The sequence below is a fragment of the Pelobates fuscus genome, chromosome 10, assembly GCF_036172605.1.
Source record: "Pelobates fuscus isolate aPelFus1 chromosome 10, aPelFus1.pri, whole genome shotgun sequence".
NCBI classification, from domain to species: Eukaryota; Metazoa; Chordata; class Amphibia; order Anura; family Pelobatidae; genus Pelobates; species Pelobates fuscus.
The window spans coordinates 112,652,139-112,670,380 of record NC_086326.1 but is presented as its reverse complement, the minus strand read 5'-3'; the positions used below and the strand labels follow the sequence as shown (position 1 = coordinate 112,670,380).

The 18,242-nt window shown below is 37.4% G+C and overlaps 1 protein-coding gene across 2 annotated transcripts in view; it reads right to left on the bottom strand.

The window, feature by feature from the left end:
* NDUFV1 (NADH:ubiquinone oxidoreductase core subunit V1) overlaps positions 1–15,495 on the bottom strand; it is a 33,870-nt gene extending 18,375 nt beyond the window's left edge. Inside the window, exons 1-6 of one of the 2 annotated variants that reach the window (XM_063434916.1) lie at positions 15,392–15,495; positions 13,818–13,929; positions 13,631–13,710; positions 13,128–13,298; positions 4,004–4,187; positions 3,679–3,868 (exon numbers count right to left, since the gene is read on the bottom strand). In XM_063434916.1, coding sequence (XP_063290986.1) covers positions 3,679–3,868; positions 4,004–4,187; positions 13,128–13,298; positions 13,631–13,710; positions 13,818–13,913 — 721 coding nt within the window. In that variant the 5' untranslated portion in view covers positions 13,914–13,929; positions 15,392–15,495. The other variant, XM_063434917.1, reaches the window with a different exon arrangement.
* Between the last annotated feature and the right edge of the window lie 2,747 nt (positions 15,496–18,242).

Genomic DNA, 18,242 nt, shown 5'->3' with positions numbered 1-18,242 from the left:
TCCTCAGGGACGCCCCTTCTGACCCTGTCGGTGGATGCAGAAAAGGCCTTTGACAAGGTCGGATGGGGATACATGAAGAAAACCTTAGTATCATTTGGGCTGGAAGGATGGATAGAAAATGCTATTGGAGCCTTATATACTTGCCCAACAGCCAGAATAATGGGATCTGATTTCTGTACAGAATGGTTTGATTATACAAACAGGACTAGGCAGGGCTGCCCCCGTCTCCTCTCTTATATGTTCTTTCTATTGAGCCGCTTGCGATCACTATTAGAAATAACTGACATAAGAGGTATTACTATAGGTAATTCTGAATTGAAAATCTGTCTGTATGCAGACGATGTTCTCATTTCTATTACTAATCCTATTATAATCACTTGACCACCTAATGAAGGAGATCCAAAAATCCGGGGATATTTCCAACTATAAAATGAATATCCATAAAACAACAGCTTTGACTATAAACCTTAATCCTCCCTCTTTGAGCGTTTTAAAAGATAATTATAATTTTTACTGGTCTAAAAAAGATTTCCTGGGAATCACTATAACAGCTAACCCAAAAGACATAGTTGAAACCAATTTTTTTTTTAAAATGATAAAATACACTAATAGCATCCTTAAGGAATGGCGTCTCCTAGAGATCTCCTGGTGGTGAAGAGTCAATACGATAAAAGGCATATATTATCCCTAAATGGGCTTATCTCTTTAATATGATTCCACTAAAATTTCCCAAGCTTTGGCTAGATATGGTTCAGCATTCTCTAACTTTATATGGAAAGGAAAGACTCCAAGAATTAAATCACAAGTACTAACAAAAAAAAAGTAATAAAGGAGGTATGGGTTACCACTTAATAAAGGATATATATGGGGGCAACATCACCACCCATATTTACAAATTTCAGATCCAAAACTCGAGAGAGTCAGTCTGGTTTAAGATAGAAGGATTTAGAACAGCGGAAAAGGACTTTGCTCTCCTGATATGGGACGATTTTACCAATCTTAAATATAATTTAATACAATTTAACAAGCATTGTAAACCATCTTATAGAAGAATGGCAATTAATAAAAAAGAATCTCAATATAGCCAATAAAATATTCAAAGGAGCTAACATTCGACTCTTCGAAAGAGTCATGCCTGATTTAAATCTTAGCACATGGAGATTTCGTAAGGAAATTTATATAGAGGATCTCCTCCGAAATTCTAACTTGAGTCCATTTAAAAACGTAAAACCGAAACTGGATATCTCTGATAAAGAAATTTTCACATATTTAAGAGTGAGAGTTTTTTTTAAACGAATTCCTTTTAAAGCTTGAAGGAGATCAAAAGAACCTAATACATAAAATCTTTAAAAGAAGGGAGGTTAAAGCAGTTCACTCTATAGCTATGGAATTAATTAGACAATCTTACTCAAGTATAGAACCTTCAGCTAAAAAGAAATGTGAAAAAGATTTGAACCAAAAAATTGCAGATAAGGACTGGTGTTCCACCTTGAGATTAATTAAAAAATATATACATTGCCTTAATATTATAGAAACATTCTTTAACGTACTTCACAGAGGGTATCTAGTGCCAACTAGATTGGCTAAAATAGCTTTGACTAACTCCCCACTCTGCTGGAGATGCCTAGCCCATGAAGAATCTATGATACATATCTGGTGGAAGTGTCCAAGAATAATTACATTCTGGGACTCGATATATTCCACTATGTCAGTTTTTTAATATAAACCTAAGGAAATCCCCAAAAACTGGCCTTCTTCATCTCAAATGGGGTAAACTCCCCAAAATACACCAAATATTGATTCTTCACTGTCTTATGTCCGCAAAAATAACCATTGCATGTTCTTGGAAACAAATATCAATGCCAGATTTTACTCAGTATAAAAAACAATTGATATTCCAACTTGAAATGGAGAGGGGAGTTTCTTACTCAAACAATAGCTTAAACTATATTCACCATTATGATCAACGGATTAAAAAGATAAGAGAAACATTTTAATGATTCATCACGAACAGGAAATCTGTAAATCTTGACATACTTTCTCTACACAAATTACTTAATCTGAGAAATATACTAAATAATATTATATGTATTTAACTTTGTTATTATATTGTCTATGTATAATATTTATCTTTTAATGAAGTCTGTATAATATAGAATATAATAAAAACATTTAAATATAAAAAAAGTAGAGCCAAAAGGATCAGCGCTAATCAACCAGCAAAATAGAGAATTAAATGAATAGGCAGCACAGCACACCTTAACTCATAGGGCTCCCTCTTAGCCCTACAAACAAATGTAATAGTACAAAAAGAAGGGGAATAAAAGTTGCGCCAAATGAGTAAAAACACTATTGGAGTAAAAATAGCATAAAATGAGAAGTCAATATAAGTAAAAAAAAAAAATAAGAACAATAAAATGTCCTATATAATGCCTCAATGTAAAACTTGCCAGAAGATATAGCCTCATTTCTGTCAGGGAAATTCTTCTATAAAAGAGCCAGGTCAAGGTATTCTTTGGAGCCGTATGTTAAAACGGAGAGAAAAGACTAATGGTGCAGAATATCCCAGAAGTATATATTCACAAGTCTTGTGTAGTCCTACTCACGTTTAAAAAACAGCTCTAGTATGAATGGCATACAGTGGTATAATCTCCACTTATAAGATACGTGAGGAAATGTTGATAGACAGATGTTTCATCAGTATTAAGACCATAAAAGTATTAATAAAAAACCTAAAAATTATATTATAAAATAAACAGTATAAAATATCCACAACACGTTACACCAAAGTGGATTTTTCAAGTTTTTTTAATCCCCACTTGGAAAAGCCACTTTAATGAAACACGGTCTATCAACAGCTCTATTCTATGCTAGTGCACATGCGCCCCTGCAACTCAACATGATCATAGAGAAGCCCCCAAAAATAATTCCTGGGATCCATTGCTACCTTAGCATGCAGCTGGGCACATCTAAAGTAACCGTCTTCAGCAAGGAATAAAAGCTAAGGTCTTCAGAAACTCTCAAACTAGCTTCTGTTAGTTCTCCTGAGTTGAATATAGCAGTGCAGAGCTAGCCCATTGAGCATGAGCTAATCGCTGATGAGCTAAGTTTAGCTCAGTAAAGAGGGAGTCAGGTGGCAGGGACCAGAACTCGGCAGATGCCAGATAAGAATACATACAGTTTGGGGGCCACCAGGCACCATGGCAACTAAAGCATGCTATAGTTGTTATGGTGCTTTGAGTGTTCCCTTAAATGCAATTGTAAAATGCAGGTCAATTATCTTCTTTTAAGTAAAAATAAGTCAACTGCAATAATCCTATAAATAGTAAACTACCAAAAACGAAGAAATAATTTCCCACTAAGCACTGTCACATGGTGAATAGAAGAGGAGTAAAAGGTGGGGTTTAATGGTACAATGGTCTGAAAGAATGCAGCTGCCCGACCAGGATAGCTACAGTTATCAGCTATACTTACAATAAGTTGTGGCTTTCAAAAATTCTTACAAGTAGTGGTAGTAGTTTCCCCACAGCTGACACTAGTGACAGGGAAACAGCCCTTTTTTTTACTTTTAAGAGAGAGTAACCACTACTCTGTCTCATAATTTATTTTAATTAGATTTAAATTAGAATAAAGTTCCTATGCAGTCAACATGAGTATTTCACAAAGATTTTATCATACCAACATCAGCTGGGAATGGAGGTTTAAGCCGTGGCTTCCCCTGTTTTCCTTCAATGCTCTCTATCAAAGCAGTCTCTTCACCGCATATGTAGGCGCCAGCTCCTCTCACCACAAACACATCAAAGTCATAACCAGAGCCACAAGCGTTGTGACCAATCAGGCCAGCAGAGTATGCTTCTTGCACTGCAACCTAAACAAAAAAAAAGTGACATGTGTAGTTTTTAGGTAATGTAATCAAAGTAAAAATTAGGAATCCTTAGTAAAATCCAAAATAACACGCCCAACTTCTTTTCAACCCATGGATCAATCATTTCGTACTACTCACCTGGAGGTTGGATGCTTCATTGTAAAATTCACCTCTAATATAGATGTATGCGGCTCGTGCACCCATGGAGCGCCCAGCTACGAGGCACCCTTCCACTAGCTTGTGTGGATCATGTCTCATGATTTCTCTGTCCTTGCAAGTTCCAGGCTCGCCCTCATCTGCGTTTACTACAAGGTACTTGGGTCTGAATAGAGTAGAATAAAAAATTAAAAACAACAAGAAAACCAAACACACACACACAAACTTCTGAGAATGACAAACAATTTTCTCCTACCCCATTCAAAACATCTAACTAATCAATGCAAATAAGCAGAAAAATATGGCAATTACAAAGGGTTCATCCTGTAGCATGTAAGCTCATTGAGCAGGGCACTCAACCCCTCAGTTCCTGTGCATCCATTTGTCTGGTTACAATTACATGTCTGTTAGTCCACCCATTGTACAGCGCTACGGAATTTTGCTGGTGCTATGTAAATAATATAATAATCACAAGACAGTACTGGAATTAGAAAACGGCATGGGTGTCTCTAAAGTTTAACAATTCAGGCACCTTAGGTTAAAAGGTACACTTTAAGCACCAAAATCAACCATTTTAATAAACTGGATTTGGTGCTCGGATGCGTCACCCTTTGTTTGGCAGTGTACAAACACTAACTGACAAAAAGGTAATGTTTACATTTTGTCAAAAAAAACATGCCTCTAGTGGCTGGCAACCACTACAGGCATTTTTTTTGTGCTGAAAAAACCCAACTCGGCTTATACTCGAGTCAATAGTCTGTATTATGGCAATTTGCATTGCCATAATACAGACAGGGGCTGTGGGGGCTGTCAGAGAGTTTACTTACCTCTCCTGCAGCTCCTGTCAGCTCTCTCCTCCTCCGCGCCGTCCGTTCAGCACCTCGGGCAGCTCCCGCTGTAAGTCTCGCGAGAGCCGCGGCTCTCGCAAGACTTACAGTGTGAGCTGATAGAGGTGCTGAACGGACCGGCGCAGAGGAGGAGAGAGCTGACAGGAGCTGCAGGAGAGGTAAGTAAACTCTCTGACAGCCCCCTCCTCCCCCCCACTGAACTACCAATGCCACTAGACCACCAGGGAAGGAGCCCCCCTCCCTGCTATGTATAAAGCAGGGAGGGGGGACGAAAAAAAATAAAATTAATAAATATTACTAATAAAAAATACATATTAAAATAATAAAAAAAATAATTAAATAAAATAAAATAATAAAAATTAATCATAAAAAAATTTTTAAAATAAAAAAAAATTGCCCCCACACACACACACACACACACTGCACACATACTCATACATTCATACACTGCACTCATATACACACACTGCATTCATTCACACGCTGCACTCATACACACACGCTGCATTCATACACACACGCTGGATTCATACACACACGCTGCATTCATACACACACTGTAAATAAATATTCAATTAATATAATTTTTTTAGGATCTAATTTTATTTAGAAATTTACCAGTAGCTGCTGCATTTCCCACCCTAGTCTTATACTCGATTCAATACGTTTTCCCAATTTTGGGGGGTAAAATTAGGGGCCTTGGCTTATATTCGGGTCGGCTTATACTCGAGTATATACGGTACTACTTCAAACAATTGATTACTGAATGCCTTAATGAGACTGGAGTGTCCCTTTAAACCCTAAACAGTGAGGTGTTTTTTTGTCCTAGTTCCCACTTCTCTTTATTCTGTTTATCTGGGAATGGGCATCAAAAGTTATACACACACAATGCAAGACCAGATAAATTAAGACCAGTTTAATAAGGATGTATAAACATACATAGTGTTTATTTACTAAACTGGAAATAAGGGTTTATTGAATAAAATAAAAACATTCAGGCTAAAGAGTCAAACAGACTATTTCGACCTACATTTTGCAATTCAGCTTGGAATTTATAACAATTGGCTGCATAGTGAATAAATCCACTTCTTTAATGGAGTTGTTCAGTTAAGGTTGCTCTGTCATTATCTGGGGTCATTGTATATTTTAAAAAGAACCTAGATGGTGACATTGCTGCTTACAGTGTGGCGGAAATTTAAAAAATGTGATGGCAGTAGTTCAGCCATTTAACACGTTTTGTCAGGTATAGGAAATATGTATAAAAAAACCCCAAAAAAACCCACAAACATAGTCCCTATTTTGTCTTAGAATATCTTTTTATTGTGCTGGAATTTCAATGAAATTTCAAAACAGCCAATGTGGGTATTTCCTAAATATTTTATCTTTTTATCATCTCAATGAAGTGGTCTTGGTGCAGTGACACTGTATTTTTAATTCTGCCCTGTAAAACATTTCAGTTTGCAGAAACAGCTATATGTTGCCATTGCAGGGTTAAACACACTTGGTCATGTGATGTTTGATGTCCATGAGGACATTGAACATGAAAGGCAGCTAATAGGAAACAATTAAAATTAATATTTTCTTAAGAGCACCATTTGATTGGCTCCGCATTTGAAACCCAATGCTTCTCTTAGAGTAGCATTAGATCGGATGGTCAGTTGCAAGTTTAGGCACCAGGTTTAAAAAAAAGAATATTATGGAACTACAATAATGCAAAGGCAAGCTAAATATTTAACAAGGGGAACTATACCATTTTTTTTATTATGAAAAAGTCAAGTTTACCTTAAAACAAAAGGAGGTGGTGATATACTGTACACATATCCAGGGACGTTACAGACCGCTTCATGGTGACCTGTTCTTGAATAGGACTACACAAATGATGTCATCATTTAAAACTCCACCTCCAATAAGGAAATTGGTTCTTATTATAACTATTTCTGCTTATTGCATTTAATTTATGATACGAATGCAGTGTCCCTGCACCCTTTTGCTTGATTAGTTTGTTATATTAACAAAATAGGGCTTATATTTTGAGCATCTTGCTCTGTAACAACCATGCCAATTCGGAAGCCTGGAATTATACTTCCCAGCTTGCATGCTACTCATACAATTGAACTAGTATGTCATTGTCAACCTGCTGGGAGTTCCACTTTCAATCCCTATTTTGTCATTTTGAGAAATTTCTAACTATATGGTGCAGGAACAGTACCCTGGCATCATAGCCACTTCAATCACTTGAAGTGGTTATTGTGCATAGTGTCCCACTTTAAGAACAATACAGAAGTGGAACTCTGAGTAGGGTCTAAATGAAGATGCTAGGCTGTATTATTTTCGTGGGAAAGCATTCTTATGCTCAAACCCCTGCAACCAGAGTATCCCTGGACTCACAAGGTGCCGTCCTCACTTCACAGAATATACACTAAGCTGAATTTTACAATGACGTATCCAATCTCCACAGAAGTGCAGCTCCCATGAATGGATTTAGCAGACCATGATCCTCAGCATTTCCTGGCTGAATCTACAAGTGCATAGAGTGTATTAAGGCAGGTATAATGTAAACATAGACATAGATCTAGAAAGGAGACAACTTTGGGCCAGACACTTCATTATATTTATTTATTTTATTATATGGCTCCCACTCTATTTTCTGTCGCTGCTGCCTCTGACATGGAGGCATGTATTGCAATGTTTAGTACAGGAGCAAGTGAAAAACCAAACGTAACTCCACAGTACTCCTGTGTCCAGGGAAAAGTAATCATGTGTACTGAAGCATATGCACACACTCTGGCCATTCATTCTACAGTATTACAGTATTAATACAGTATTCGAAACCGGAAGTGCCGAAACCCGGAAGTAAAAGACGAAATTAGTGAAACCGGCAAACAAGGCATTTAAAAAGCCACTGGAACAGACGGAACACAGAACAGCCAACTGAGGAAGCCTTATGAGAAGGTGAAACGCGTTTTGGACTATCTACTTGAACTTGAGACTATTGAGTCTACCCAGTATTACCTGGGATAAGTATTTTTTATTATATATATCTTGTTTTTATATTTCTTTGGAATAAATCGTTTTTTAAATCCTGACACACTGGGTACTTACTCCTATTTTGGAAACCAGTCAGAAAGGCACCAAAGGAATTACTCAACATCCAGCACGCTGCCAAAGAAGGGTCTGGACAACCAACAAATGGTCCAGAGGCTTATACCACCAGAGTCATATGAGGGTATGACTCCAGGCTTGTGAGTTTGACAAATCTTTTAACCCTTTTCTATATACTGTGTTATAGACATATTGCACTATTTTCTGTATGTATTTTACTTTTACAGAACGCCTGCTGAAATCTAAAAGCTCCACTTGTTTTATGTATGTATAATTCTATGTTTTAAGTGGTGTAGGGGATACCACTTTACAGGTGTTTTTGAGCTAGTACACTATACCTACTTCCACGTTGTGCATATTTTCTGTTGTATATTCTACAGTATTATACTACATGGTATGCTCTAATGTAAATTAAAAAATGAAAACAGGTGGGGAGCGGAGCCTAGCCGACAAGCTGATCAGCCACGTGCCAAGCTGGCTCCTGCACATCAGTAATAAAAGAGGTGAAATCCCTGACCCACTAGCCTGAAACTACCCCTCAGTGACTTATCCACACAGAGCCAAACGACAAATCGGAGGATACCTCATCTGCCATAATTAGCCTCCGGGAGCCGGCATCAAAGCATTGCAACCTACAGACGAAGGAGCTGTGGAGAGACGACAGCTCTCCTCACCCTCTACTCCCTGGAACAGGCTTGTCGGTCTCCTACTCCCCCACAACCCCTCGGACCGGTGGCGGTGATGCCGGTCGACCCCCAAGAGGCATCACTGCACTGTCTACAACAGCAACAGCGGTGCAATCAAGTGCCTTCACCTCAGGTGACACACTTAAAATGGCGGCAGCCGAAGGGGTCTCCTGCATCTCAGGGGGTAGATTTGATATTCTGTCCAGGCTGGATGAAATCTTCGAGGACTTCTGGCGCAAGGTGGAAAGTCGGATATGCCACGCTGGCCCCAGCCAAGCGGGAGATAACTTACCTCAAAAGCCTACTCCGAAGCCACAAAAGAGATCCACAGCCAACCAGACATATCACGTTTCAACATGGCGGCAAGACAAGCTGCAAAGTACATGCAAGAGAGCACTGGGGCGCTCCGACTGGGTATTCCATGCTAAGATGACGTAATGGTCCTGGAGAGGTCTCTAATAGGGTCATGTGGCTCCTCCTGCCGAGCACCGACTAAGCAAGGATGCCTGTCCAGCTCGAAGTTATGGGACTACGCTCCAGACTGGTATAGTATAGGCTAGCTTGACCTCCTGGACTGCTTGTGAAAGCACTCTCAGCCTCTATTTTACCCTCTGTCCATTAATTACGTTGTGGAATCTCACACATATAATTCAAGTTCCACTGTCTGCTCTCTAGCCTGACTCTCCCCTACTTCAACCAATGCCTCCTTTCCTACTAAATAGCCTGATAGGAGTCTCCTGGGGAATACCAGCACCAGACTAATGTCTAGCCTGATTAATACACTTTACCTAGTGTATATCACTCTTCTTTTTTAACAAGTAGTAATCATTGTGCCTATGGCCCATGCAGGTTTAGCTAGTTATCCAGACTCTAGTGTTTCACTCATGTTACATTTAATGTTGATCATCTCCCTGGTGTCTTTACATCCTGTTTCATCAAATCTACCTGCAACTAAGACACAAATGGCCAATATCTTGTTTCCTAGATTAAGCATATTTGTTATAAAAATGCAGTCGCATTCTATGCCACACTATTGTCCATTGTCTTTAAACTGCCAGTATTTGCTGTTGTGGCAATGCCGGCTGGAATGTACTTCTAATTCAAAAAAAAACAAAAAAAAAAAAAAACACGTGGAATGAGAGAATAAAAAGTATTAAAAATAAATAAATTACATTTCCGCTTTAAATGAACACTACAAAACACAGTACATCAGCTATCCTCATGGAACTAGACAGGGGCTTGCAGAGAGTGCCCACCTTTGAAAGTTCTCAATAAGCTGTTATACAGTTCATTAAAATGTCTTTGATTGAAGAGATGAAGGCACACAGTAACAGCAAATATTAACCCCTTAAGGACCAAACTTCTGGAATAAAAGGGAATCATGACATGTCACATATGTCATGTGTCCTTAAGGGGTTAAATTTGCAGCTATTGTAAGTGATAATTTCCTATTCCCACAAAGAAACATGCAAAACAAACTTTATGGAGTGCTTCTTTCTTACACTTTAAACACAGCCTAAAGGGACACACCAGCTTGCTAAAAATGCTTTATGTTTTCCCTTTTTTTCCCCTCTTCATTTTACAAAAATCACAGATTTCAGTAGAAATTGGCACTTTTATAAAATAACCTTGTTTAACCGCCGAGGCTATCAGACAACCAATCCTGTTACTTCCTGGTTGTTTAGCTCCGTGGATCTAAACTCAAGAGTATCAGCCTTGCAAAGACATCTCATTGAGCGGCATTGGGAAGTCTGTGATTGGACAGCCACAGAAAGCTTGGCCTAGATTAGAAAAAGAGGGCTTGCGAAGACAAGAGATCTGCTGCACAGAAAAAAAAATAAATAAAAAAAAAATATATATATAAATATATATATATATATATATATATATATCCATGTTTTCATTGGATGTATATCTCCTAAACAGTGTTTGTTTTTTTTTTATTTGGGCAGTGGAGTGCCCTTATAAGTGGCTGGCCAATGTGTATTCTAATCAGTAGAGTATTTGTACACTATAATACAGGACTTTTCTAGAAGACTAGCTTAAACCGAACTTTGTGAATTTCCCCAACCACCTCCATGCCATCCATCCTTCCAGTCCATGGTGGATTGTGGCTTGCATGCATTACCTGCTGCCCCAACTAAGAAGTGCTCCTTTAACTCTGTATGAAATATGTGCACTTCCCTACTATCTAGAGGAGATTTAGGCACATCACATCTAAAGTCAAAGAACTCAATACAATAAAATGTTTAGTTGTGAAAATTGCTGATGACTGAGACTTGTACTTTGCTCCCTTTTCCAGTGCTTAGACCTCCGAGAGGCAATCTTCAGAACGTCAGAATGTTGTGAACTGCATCTCCCATAATGCTGGCAAAGCATCAGGGCATATGTCGTCCGTGCCAAAAGGTTGCATACAACAATTACCACACCAAACTCACAGCAGAGACTAAACCCTCACAGTCAAGTTGTGACATGTTTCTAAATACTCTAATCATTAATATCACTGGATGAATTATTGATTATATTTGTATGTTTTATGCGTTTTACCTACGCTCAGCCTCATTCCCTACTCTAAAAGCCTAATTTTCTATGTGCCACTACTCTTCCCAGTATTTCTCCAACAGTTAGCCTCATTTAACCAGCATCTACCTTTTCACATCTTTAGAGAGAAGTTTAAATTCTTCTATGTGCTTAATATTCCTTTTCCGAGTACTTCCCTCTTTTAGGTTCTCTTTTTTCCCCCCCTTGCCTTTAAACCCTACCTAAAATCACCAGTACATAAGGTTCATATACTGTAAACACTCTCAGAAGACCTTGACCATTCATTATTTCAACACATGCCAACTTTCTACACCTGGAGGCTGATATTGTCTGGAGTGCCAAAGTGCCCGAAACTCCTCAGACACATCGTCCGTTACAATAACGCTCTCTCTTAATCCTCTTTTTAATTAAATCTGAAGCATATTATTAACTACATCATATATAGTGCAGTTTTCACAAATGCCCTAGTAGTATAGAGTTGCTAATTTGCGCTTAATTACCACCACATTTAAATTTCTGCACCACCATTTATTTATCAAAGATTTGTGAAATGCTTAAAACTTGATCTGCCTGAAGAGCTTGTTTTTTTCAGATTCAGTAGTTAACCTTAAGAAAGTCTGGTTGCTACTTCTGCAAAGCAGTTAACTCTGGGCTATAACAGTTAAAGGGACAATATGAGCACCAAAACAATTTAAGCTTAATTATGTGGTTTTGGAGGTCCCTGCAGTCTCAGTGTCTCATTCATTTTGGAATCAATTCACTTTGTTGATGCAGATAGGGCAAAAACCTCCCCAGCCTGGCTTACACAACATCCTTAAGCACTTGCTGTAAGGAGAGATCTCATATTTAAATGTCCTTTACTGCACAGCACATTTCATTCACAACTTCTTATATCATGCTCTTAAGAAAAAAGGTTTTGAAAGCTTTGCCTGGAAATTATAGACATGTGCACTTCATTTCTGTGGCTAGGAAAGTAGTTCAAGGGTTATTAAGGGATACTATTCAGGAATTCATTAGGAAGAACATTGTTACTAACAATAATTAGTCTATAAAGAGGTTTAAAAAGCAATTGGATAAATAGTTGAGAAAACATAATATTCAGGGATATAATGGTTTAATTAGTTGGGTAATGTCTTCTTGATCCAATGAGCGATCTGACTACCATTCTGGGGTCAAGGAGTTTTTTTCCCCTAGTTTGTTGCAAAATTGGACGCACTTTAAACTGGGTTTTTTGCCATCTTTTGGATCATCAGCAAAACAGATGTGAGAAATTATGAACTTTTTAGCTATGGAACTGAAACAATCATGTTTTCCACCAGTCAAACCTCTGTGACGATCGGCCTTTTTGTAATAAGAGGGAAAAGAGGGTTGCACTCAATCACAAAATGTAACACAGTGTGCACTGAGCATGGGTCAGCAAACCCCATACAATCTGTATAAATGAAAAAAATCTCAGGCACTCACTGTGATTTCTTCCAGGCAGTTTATTGCAACGTTTCGACCTGAAACCAGGTCTTTACCAAGCTTGATGGAGTGCCTGAGATTTTTTTCATTTATACAGATTGGCCTTTTTGTGTCTGCAGTGCAATATTATACCTAATATTGACTTCATTATTTTCTATATATTTTAAATATATAATCCTGTGTAACTTATACTGTTTATACTGTTTGCATAGTCATATAAGAGGATATACTGCAATGTTTTTTTGATTGTAAAGACTAATTTCTAAATAAACAAGTAATCTTAAACATATTAAGAAAGGACAAAAAACTGTGGAACAATAGACTACATGTATGACACATTTATGGATCAGTTTAACCCCTTAAGGACCAAACTTCTGGAATAAAAGGGAATCATGACATGTCACACATGTCATGTGTCCTTAAGGGGTTAAAGAGAAATATGGAAACAATGGCACAGATTGTTACCTCCCATCAGAAGGTTTGTTCATAAAGCTCCACTTGAGACCTGTTGGGAACCCAGCACCTCCCCTTCCACGCAGTCCAGAATTCTTTATTTCTCCAAGTATCCAATCCACTCCCTTCAAGAGAATCTCTTTTGTCTTGTACCAATCGCCACGGCTCTGGGCACCCTTCAGTCTACAGAGAAATAAATAACACAGTTAAATGTAAAAAAGGCACTTGGCTGTATACTGGATCATAAAAACAATTGGTGTGCAGGAATGTATTTTGTCCATAAAATAATCAATTTATCAGAATCAAAAGCCTTTCAATCCACACAGAATTATTTATTAGTCTGGGAAATAAATGAAGGAAATCGATTTGCTTGAGTGCTGATTAAAAAATGTTTTATTTGCCCAAATTGATTAGTTCATGGATAATACCATTTTTTGCACATGTCTATAAAACAACTGTTAGTATATGAATTTTAATGTAAAACTTTTTTTTTTTTTTTTTTTACTTGATTTTACCTCCAGTCATGACGTCCATACAGATTAGTAAAGATTCTGTCATCATCATGCAGAGGCCCAAACTTTGTTTTCTTAGGAGCCTGAGAATGCAAGATAACTTGTGTTTAATATATAGAGAATGCTTGATGTTTTGATGGTGATGTGAACTGAGACTTGATGGTAAAATATGAATTACTGCATTAATTACCTGCTCTGGTCCTGTTGTGTTAAATCGAATACATGCTAGTGCAGGTATAGGTGAAGGAAGAGGTGATCGTATGATTTGTCTGATTGAAAGCATCATCTTGACATTTATCAGCCTGTTATGAACGAAAAAAGCATGTTTCTTAGCATATTAGTGGAGAAAGATCCCGATAGAATTAAAATAAATAAATGATACAAATATAAGTTAAATAATTATTAAAAATAAAAGTTAACTTGGTGGAAAAAAACATTAGATCAACAAATGCAAGCAAGACTGAATTAAATTATTCAAACTTTGTACCCATTGTACAGCGCTACAGAATTGAGAAATGCTTTCCTATGGACTGGCTGAATGCGCACACGGCTCTTGCCGCGCATGCGCATTCAGCCAGGGACGTCAGAAGAGGGAGGAGAGTCCCAGCGCCGATGGAGCCCAGCACTGGAAAAAAGGGTAAGAGATTAACCCCTTCCTCCCCCTTCAACGCCACGTCAGTGGGACCCTGAGGGGGGCACCCCCAGGGCATTATAGTGCCAGGAAAAGAGTATGTCCTTTAAGTTGTTTTATTTCTTTTTCATACCTACGTGATATGTCCTTTAAAAGGGACATGGATCACTTTGAGACAACTGTCTCATTCAAAAGCTTTAGCATTGAATAAGACAGTTGCCTCACTCTACAGGGTGAAAAAAAAAAGCAAGTAAATGTGATTTAGCTCATATTTAGCTGCATCTAATTTCATATGATTTCCCCACCCACTCATCAATCCTTTAAAAAAATCAGATACTAGTTATTTTGGTTCATTAATTCTGAGGTTTGAGCAAGGTTTACTGGCTAAAACATTAACATAATGATAATATAACATCACTGAAAGCCTGGAGGAAGTTCCCCCTTCATGTTGTCATTATTTACATTTGGGTTGTATTGCAATTAAACATATCAGTTTGATTTAAATTATAACCAGAGCTGGCTCCGAATAAGAAACCAACTGTCACAGATGTAACTGGCCGAATAAGAAATCAACTTCAGCCTTGTGAAGCCTACAAGCAATAAAGAATAGTTGTTTGTTTGTTTGTTTGTATTTTAAAATGCTTAAATTACACTATTAAGCTTGGAAATATAAACAAATGCACTCATATTATATTACTTTTCATAACATATTGGCTCATTTTGTAATCTCAATAGTCAATTTAAAAAAAAATGCTAATGTTGCTGTATAAAAAAACAAGTTATGAAACGCACAGTGGTTACATAATTATATAACAGTATTCATGCTTGCTTTTTTTGTAAGTAAATAAGATGAACGCTAGTTAAAATAAAAAACATTACACGTCCAGGGGTCTATATATTAAGTTATCATTATTAAGAGAAGTGTCAGATTGCTGCTGGCCAGAGTTTTATAACATGAGTAGATTGGACACACGTTCCTTATCAGACCTATTTAAACACACTGTTTATGGAGCACATTATAACAAAGTACCTACTAGTAATTACCAGCTTCTCTACCAGCTATCCTTCCCATGGCACTAAACCTAGCTAAATCCTATAAATAAAGATTTAAATAAAATGCATCATAATGTCACCTTCACAGCAGACACTGGGGCCCAAACTCCTCCTGTTCCGGTTATTGCTTCGGCTAGAGTTCTACACACCAGAGGCGGTAACTTCCGTGTCTCCACTGTGTGAGCTGACATGTTTAACCAGATGTAGGTCAAGTGACAGAAGACTCAATGAGTAGAACGTGTAGAATGCTGCTCTCTTTCAGATAATTTAGAATAAGGTCCAAGCAAAGATTTTACTTATCATGAAATTACTGAATTGTGGTTTTTTTTATATACATAGATCGATATATATATATATATATATATATATATATATATATATATATATACAGCAAGCTTTTACGTTGCTTACTGATCTTTAATTCCAGACATTATAACCACAATATTGCACTGTAGTGATTTATGATAGTCATAACTACTAGAGTGTAGCTTTAATGGTGGCAGTTCCAACACCATAACCACTTCAGCTTAGTGTGTATATATATATATATATATATATAAAAGCTGTATGGCATTACAGTAAAAACCTTAAGAACATGTCAAAGCGTATTAAATTAATAAAAGCAAGCAAAAACAACATTATTCTTCCCATAAATAAACTGCATGTGTCATTTCAATGAACAATTCACATTGCAGAAATTAACCTGAAGAGTTACTTAGCTATTGATATGGATTAATGAGCACCGTTCCCCTTGTATCCTTTGTCACACCACACAATTGATTAAGTAATGTCAGGATGCTCTATTATAATAGCTGGCCTTTGATCCTGATTTGTATCTTCTTGTTTCCCCCACTGCACTGCATATCCTATTAACAACTTGTCTTTATGACTATTGGGAAGTGTTTGTGTAATCAAGTAACCTTTTGATCAGCTAATGCCAAATGTGCTTTAAGTTCTTTGAATATGCAATTGACAGGACATGACTGTGTTATGTAAAGACAACCCCTTTTGGATGTGTACAGAATTCTGTTATAAGATCTGTGTTTTCCCCATTAAATTTAGGAGCAGTATTTTGTCATACACTTATGAACGAGTACTGCCCTCCAAGCTTGTATTTCTGCTGTGTCCATTCCTTGTCTTCATACCTCAGAGAAAACATTGCTGTCTGCTGAATTTAAACCACAACAGCTATGTACCTGGCATAGCACTAAATCACAGTTTACAGGATAATTCAAGCACCATAACCACTATAACTCATTATGGTTATTGTGCCAGCAGTGCTCTGGCTCCCCTATTGCAAGAAGTCAAATTTTGTTTGCAGGTTAAACTTTATACCTGGGATCTGCCACATGTCGCTCCCACCTCTACCTACATTTTCTAGAGAGCCGGTAGTTTTTATGCCTTCCAGACAGAGAAGCCCAGTGGCACCTAATACAAGCTTTTTCTAAGCAACATCTCACTAAACCAATATAAAAGTCTCACAGATATCGGCTACATATCAATGGGCAAGCAGTATATACCATGCCTCTAATTGTCCTGACACTGCGAGAACATCAGTTTCGTGTAACATGGATAGACAGTCTCACTCTGTCTACCCTGCAGCCAACAAGCCCAGCCTGAGCCAAGGCAACTAGCACACAACACTTAGATCCCACAGCCCTGCTATGTGTCCTAGTGTCACCACTCGTGAGTTCACCCTCATACAATACTCACACTTAGCCAGCTACCCTGATTAACCTGCACAGCAGCCGACCACCAACATACTTCCCTGAACCTGTTACACTAGTTTATTTCGTCCTATGCTTAGTTTCTACTCCTTGGTCACTCCTAGTAACGCTGCAACGTTGGCATACTAGAGTATATAGCCAACATCCACAGCTACTTCATGTTTATACGCTAACGCTTGGCCACCAAAAACCTGCCGGTTCTCCCAATTTTGTTGTAAAAGGAGGTCCCAGTGGTTTTTCATTCTCCTCTTGAGAATATGCATGTTCTCATTTCCCACTTGCATTGATCATAATATCCACTAGCCTAGCCTACTATCAGAATAACTCACTAGTATCTCGCTGTGGTAGTATCCTGTTTAACCCCTTAAGGACCAAACTTCTGGAATAAAAGGGAATCATGACATGTCACACATGTCATGTGTCCTTAAGGGTTTTTTAAAGACGCTACGAAAGCACAAGAAACTATCGACTCCTGGAATTTAAAATTAATCTAAACCTAATATTGATAACTACCAATGTTAAATACTCCTGATTGATTCTATAATAGTTAAAACAATAGAGGTTGGAAGGGGAAACTTTTTTTTTTCCTTCTCCTAGAAATAGAGGGCTATTTTGATATTTACTTATAGGTTTGAGGATGGTGATCACAATGTTATATTTTATTTTTATCTTTAGTATGAGTTACATTTTATGTACGATATATATTGAAATGATGGATAATATCTATATCTAATTATACTAAGTTACACACACATATATATATATATATATATATATATATATATATATATATACACATAATTCACTTCCAATTGAAATTAATGAGAGAGTTATTGAGTAATCCACATTAGATTAGCTTTAATTATGGGGATTTATATTAACCCTTATATGGTTGTATTGTAGGGTGAACTGATGTATTAACTGTAAGGGTAATCGTAATTAATATTTCACTTAGCTTAGTTTATTTTTAATAGTACATTTATTTAATTTTATATTAGAATCAACTGGAGTTAACCCCTAATTAGGGGCTAGGTTAAATAATAAACTTGCCGTAACAGCGAGATTAGGAACATATAGAGAAGACACTGTTAAGACTGTTATGAGTAATGGCTGCGGATAGTTAGATAATCCTCTTTTCTCCCTTCCAGAGTTGGAGGGATATCTGATACCTATGTGTAGATCTGGTGGTGGTGACTATAATGCT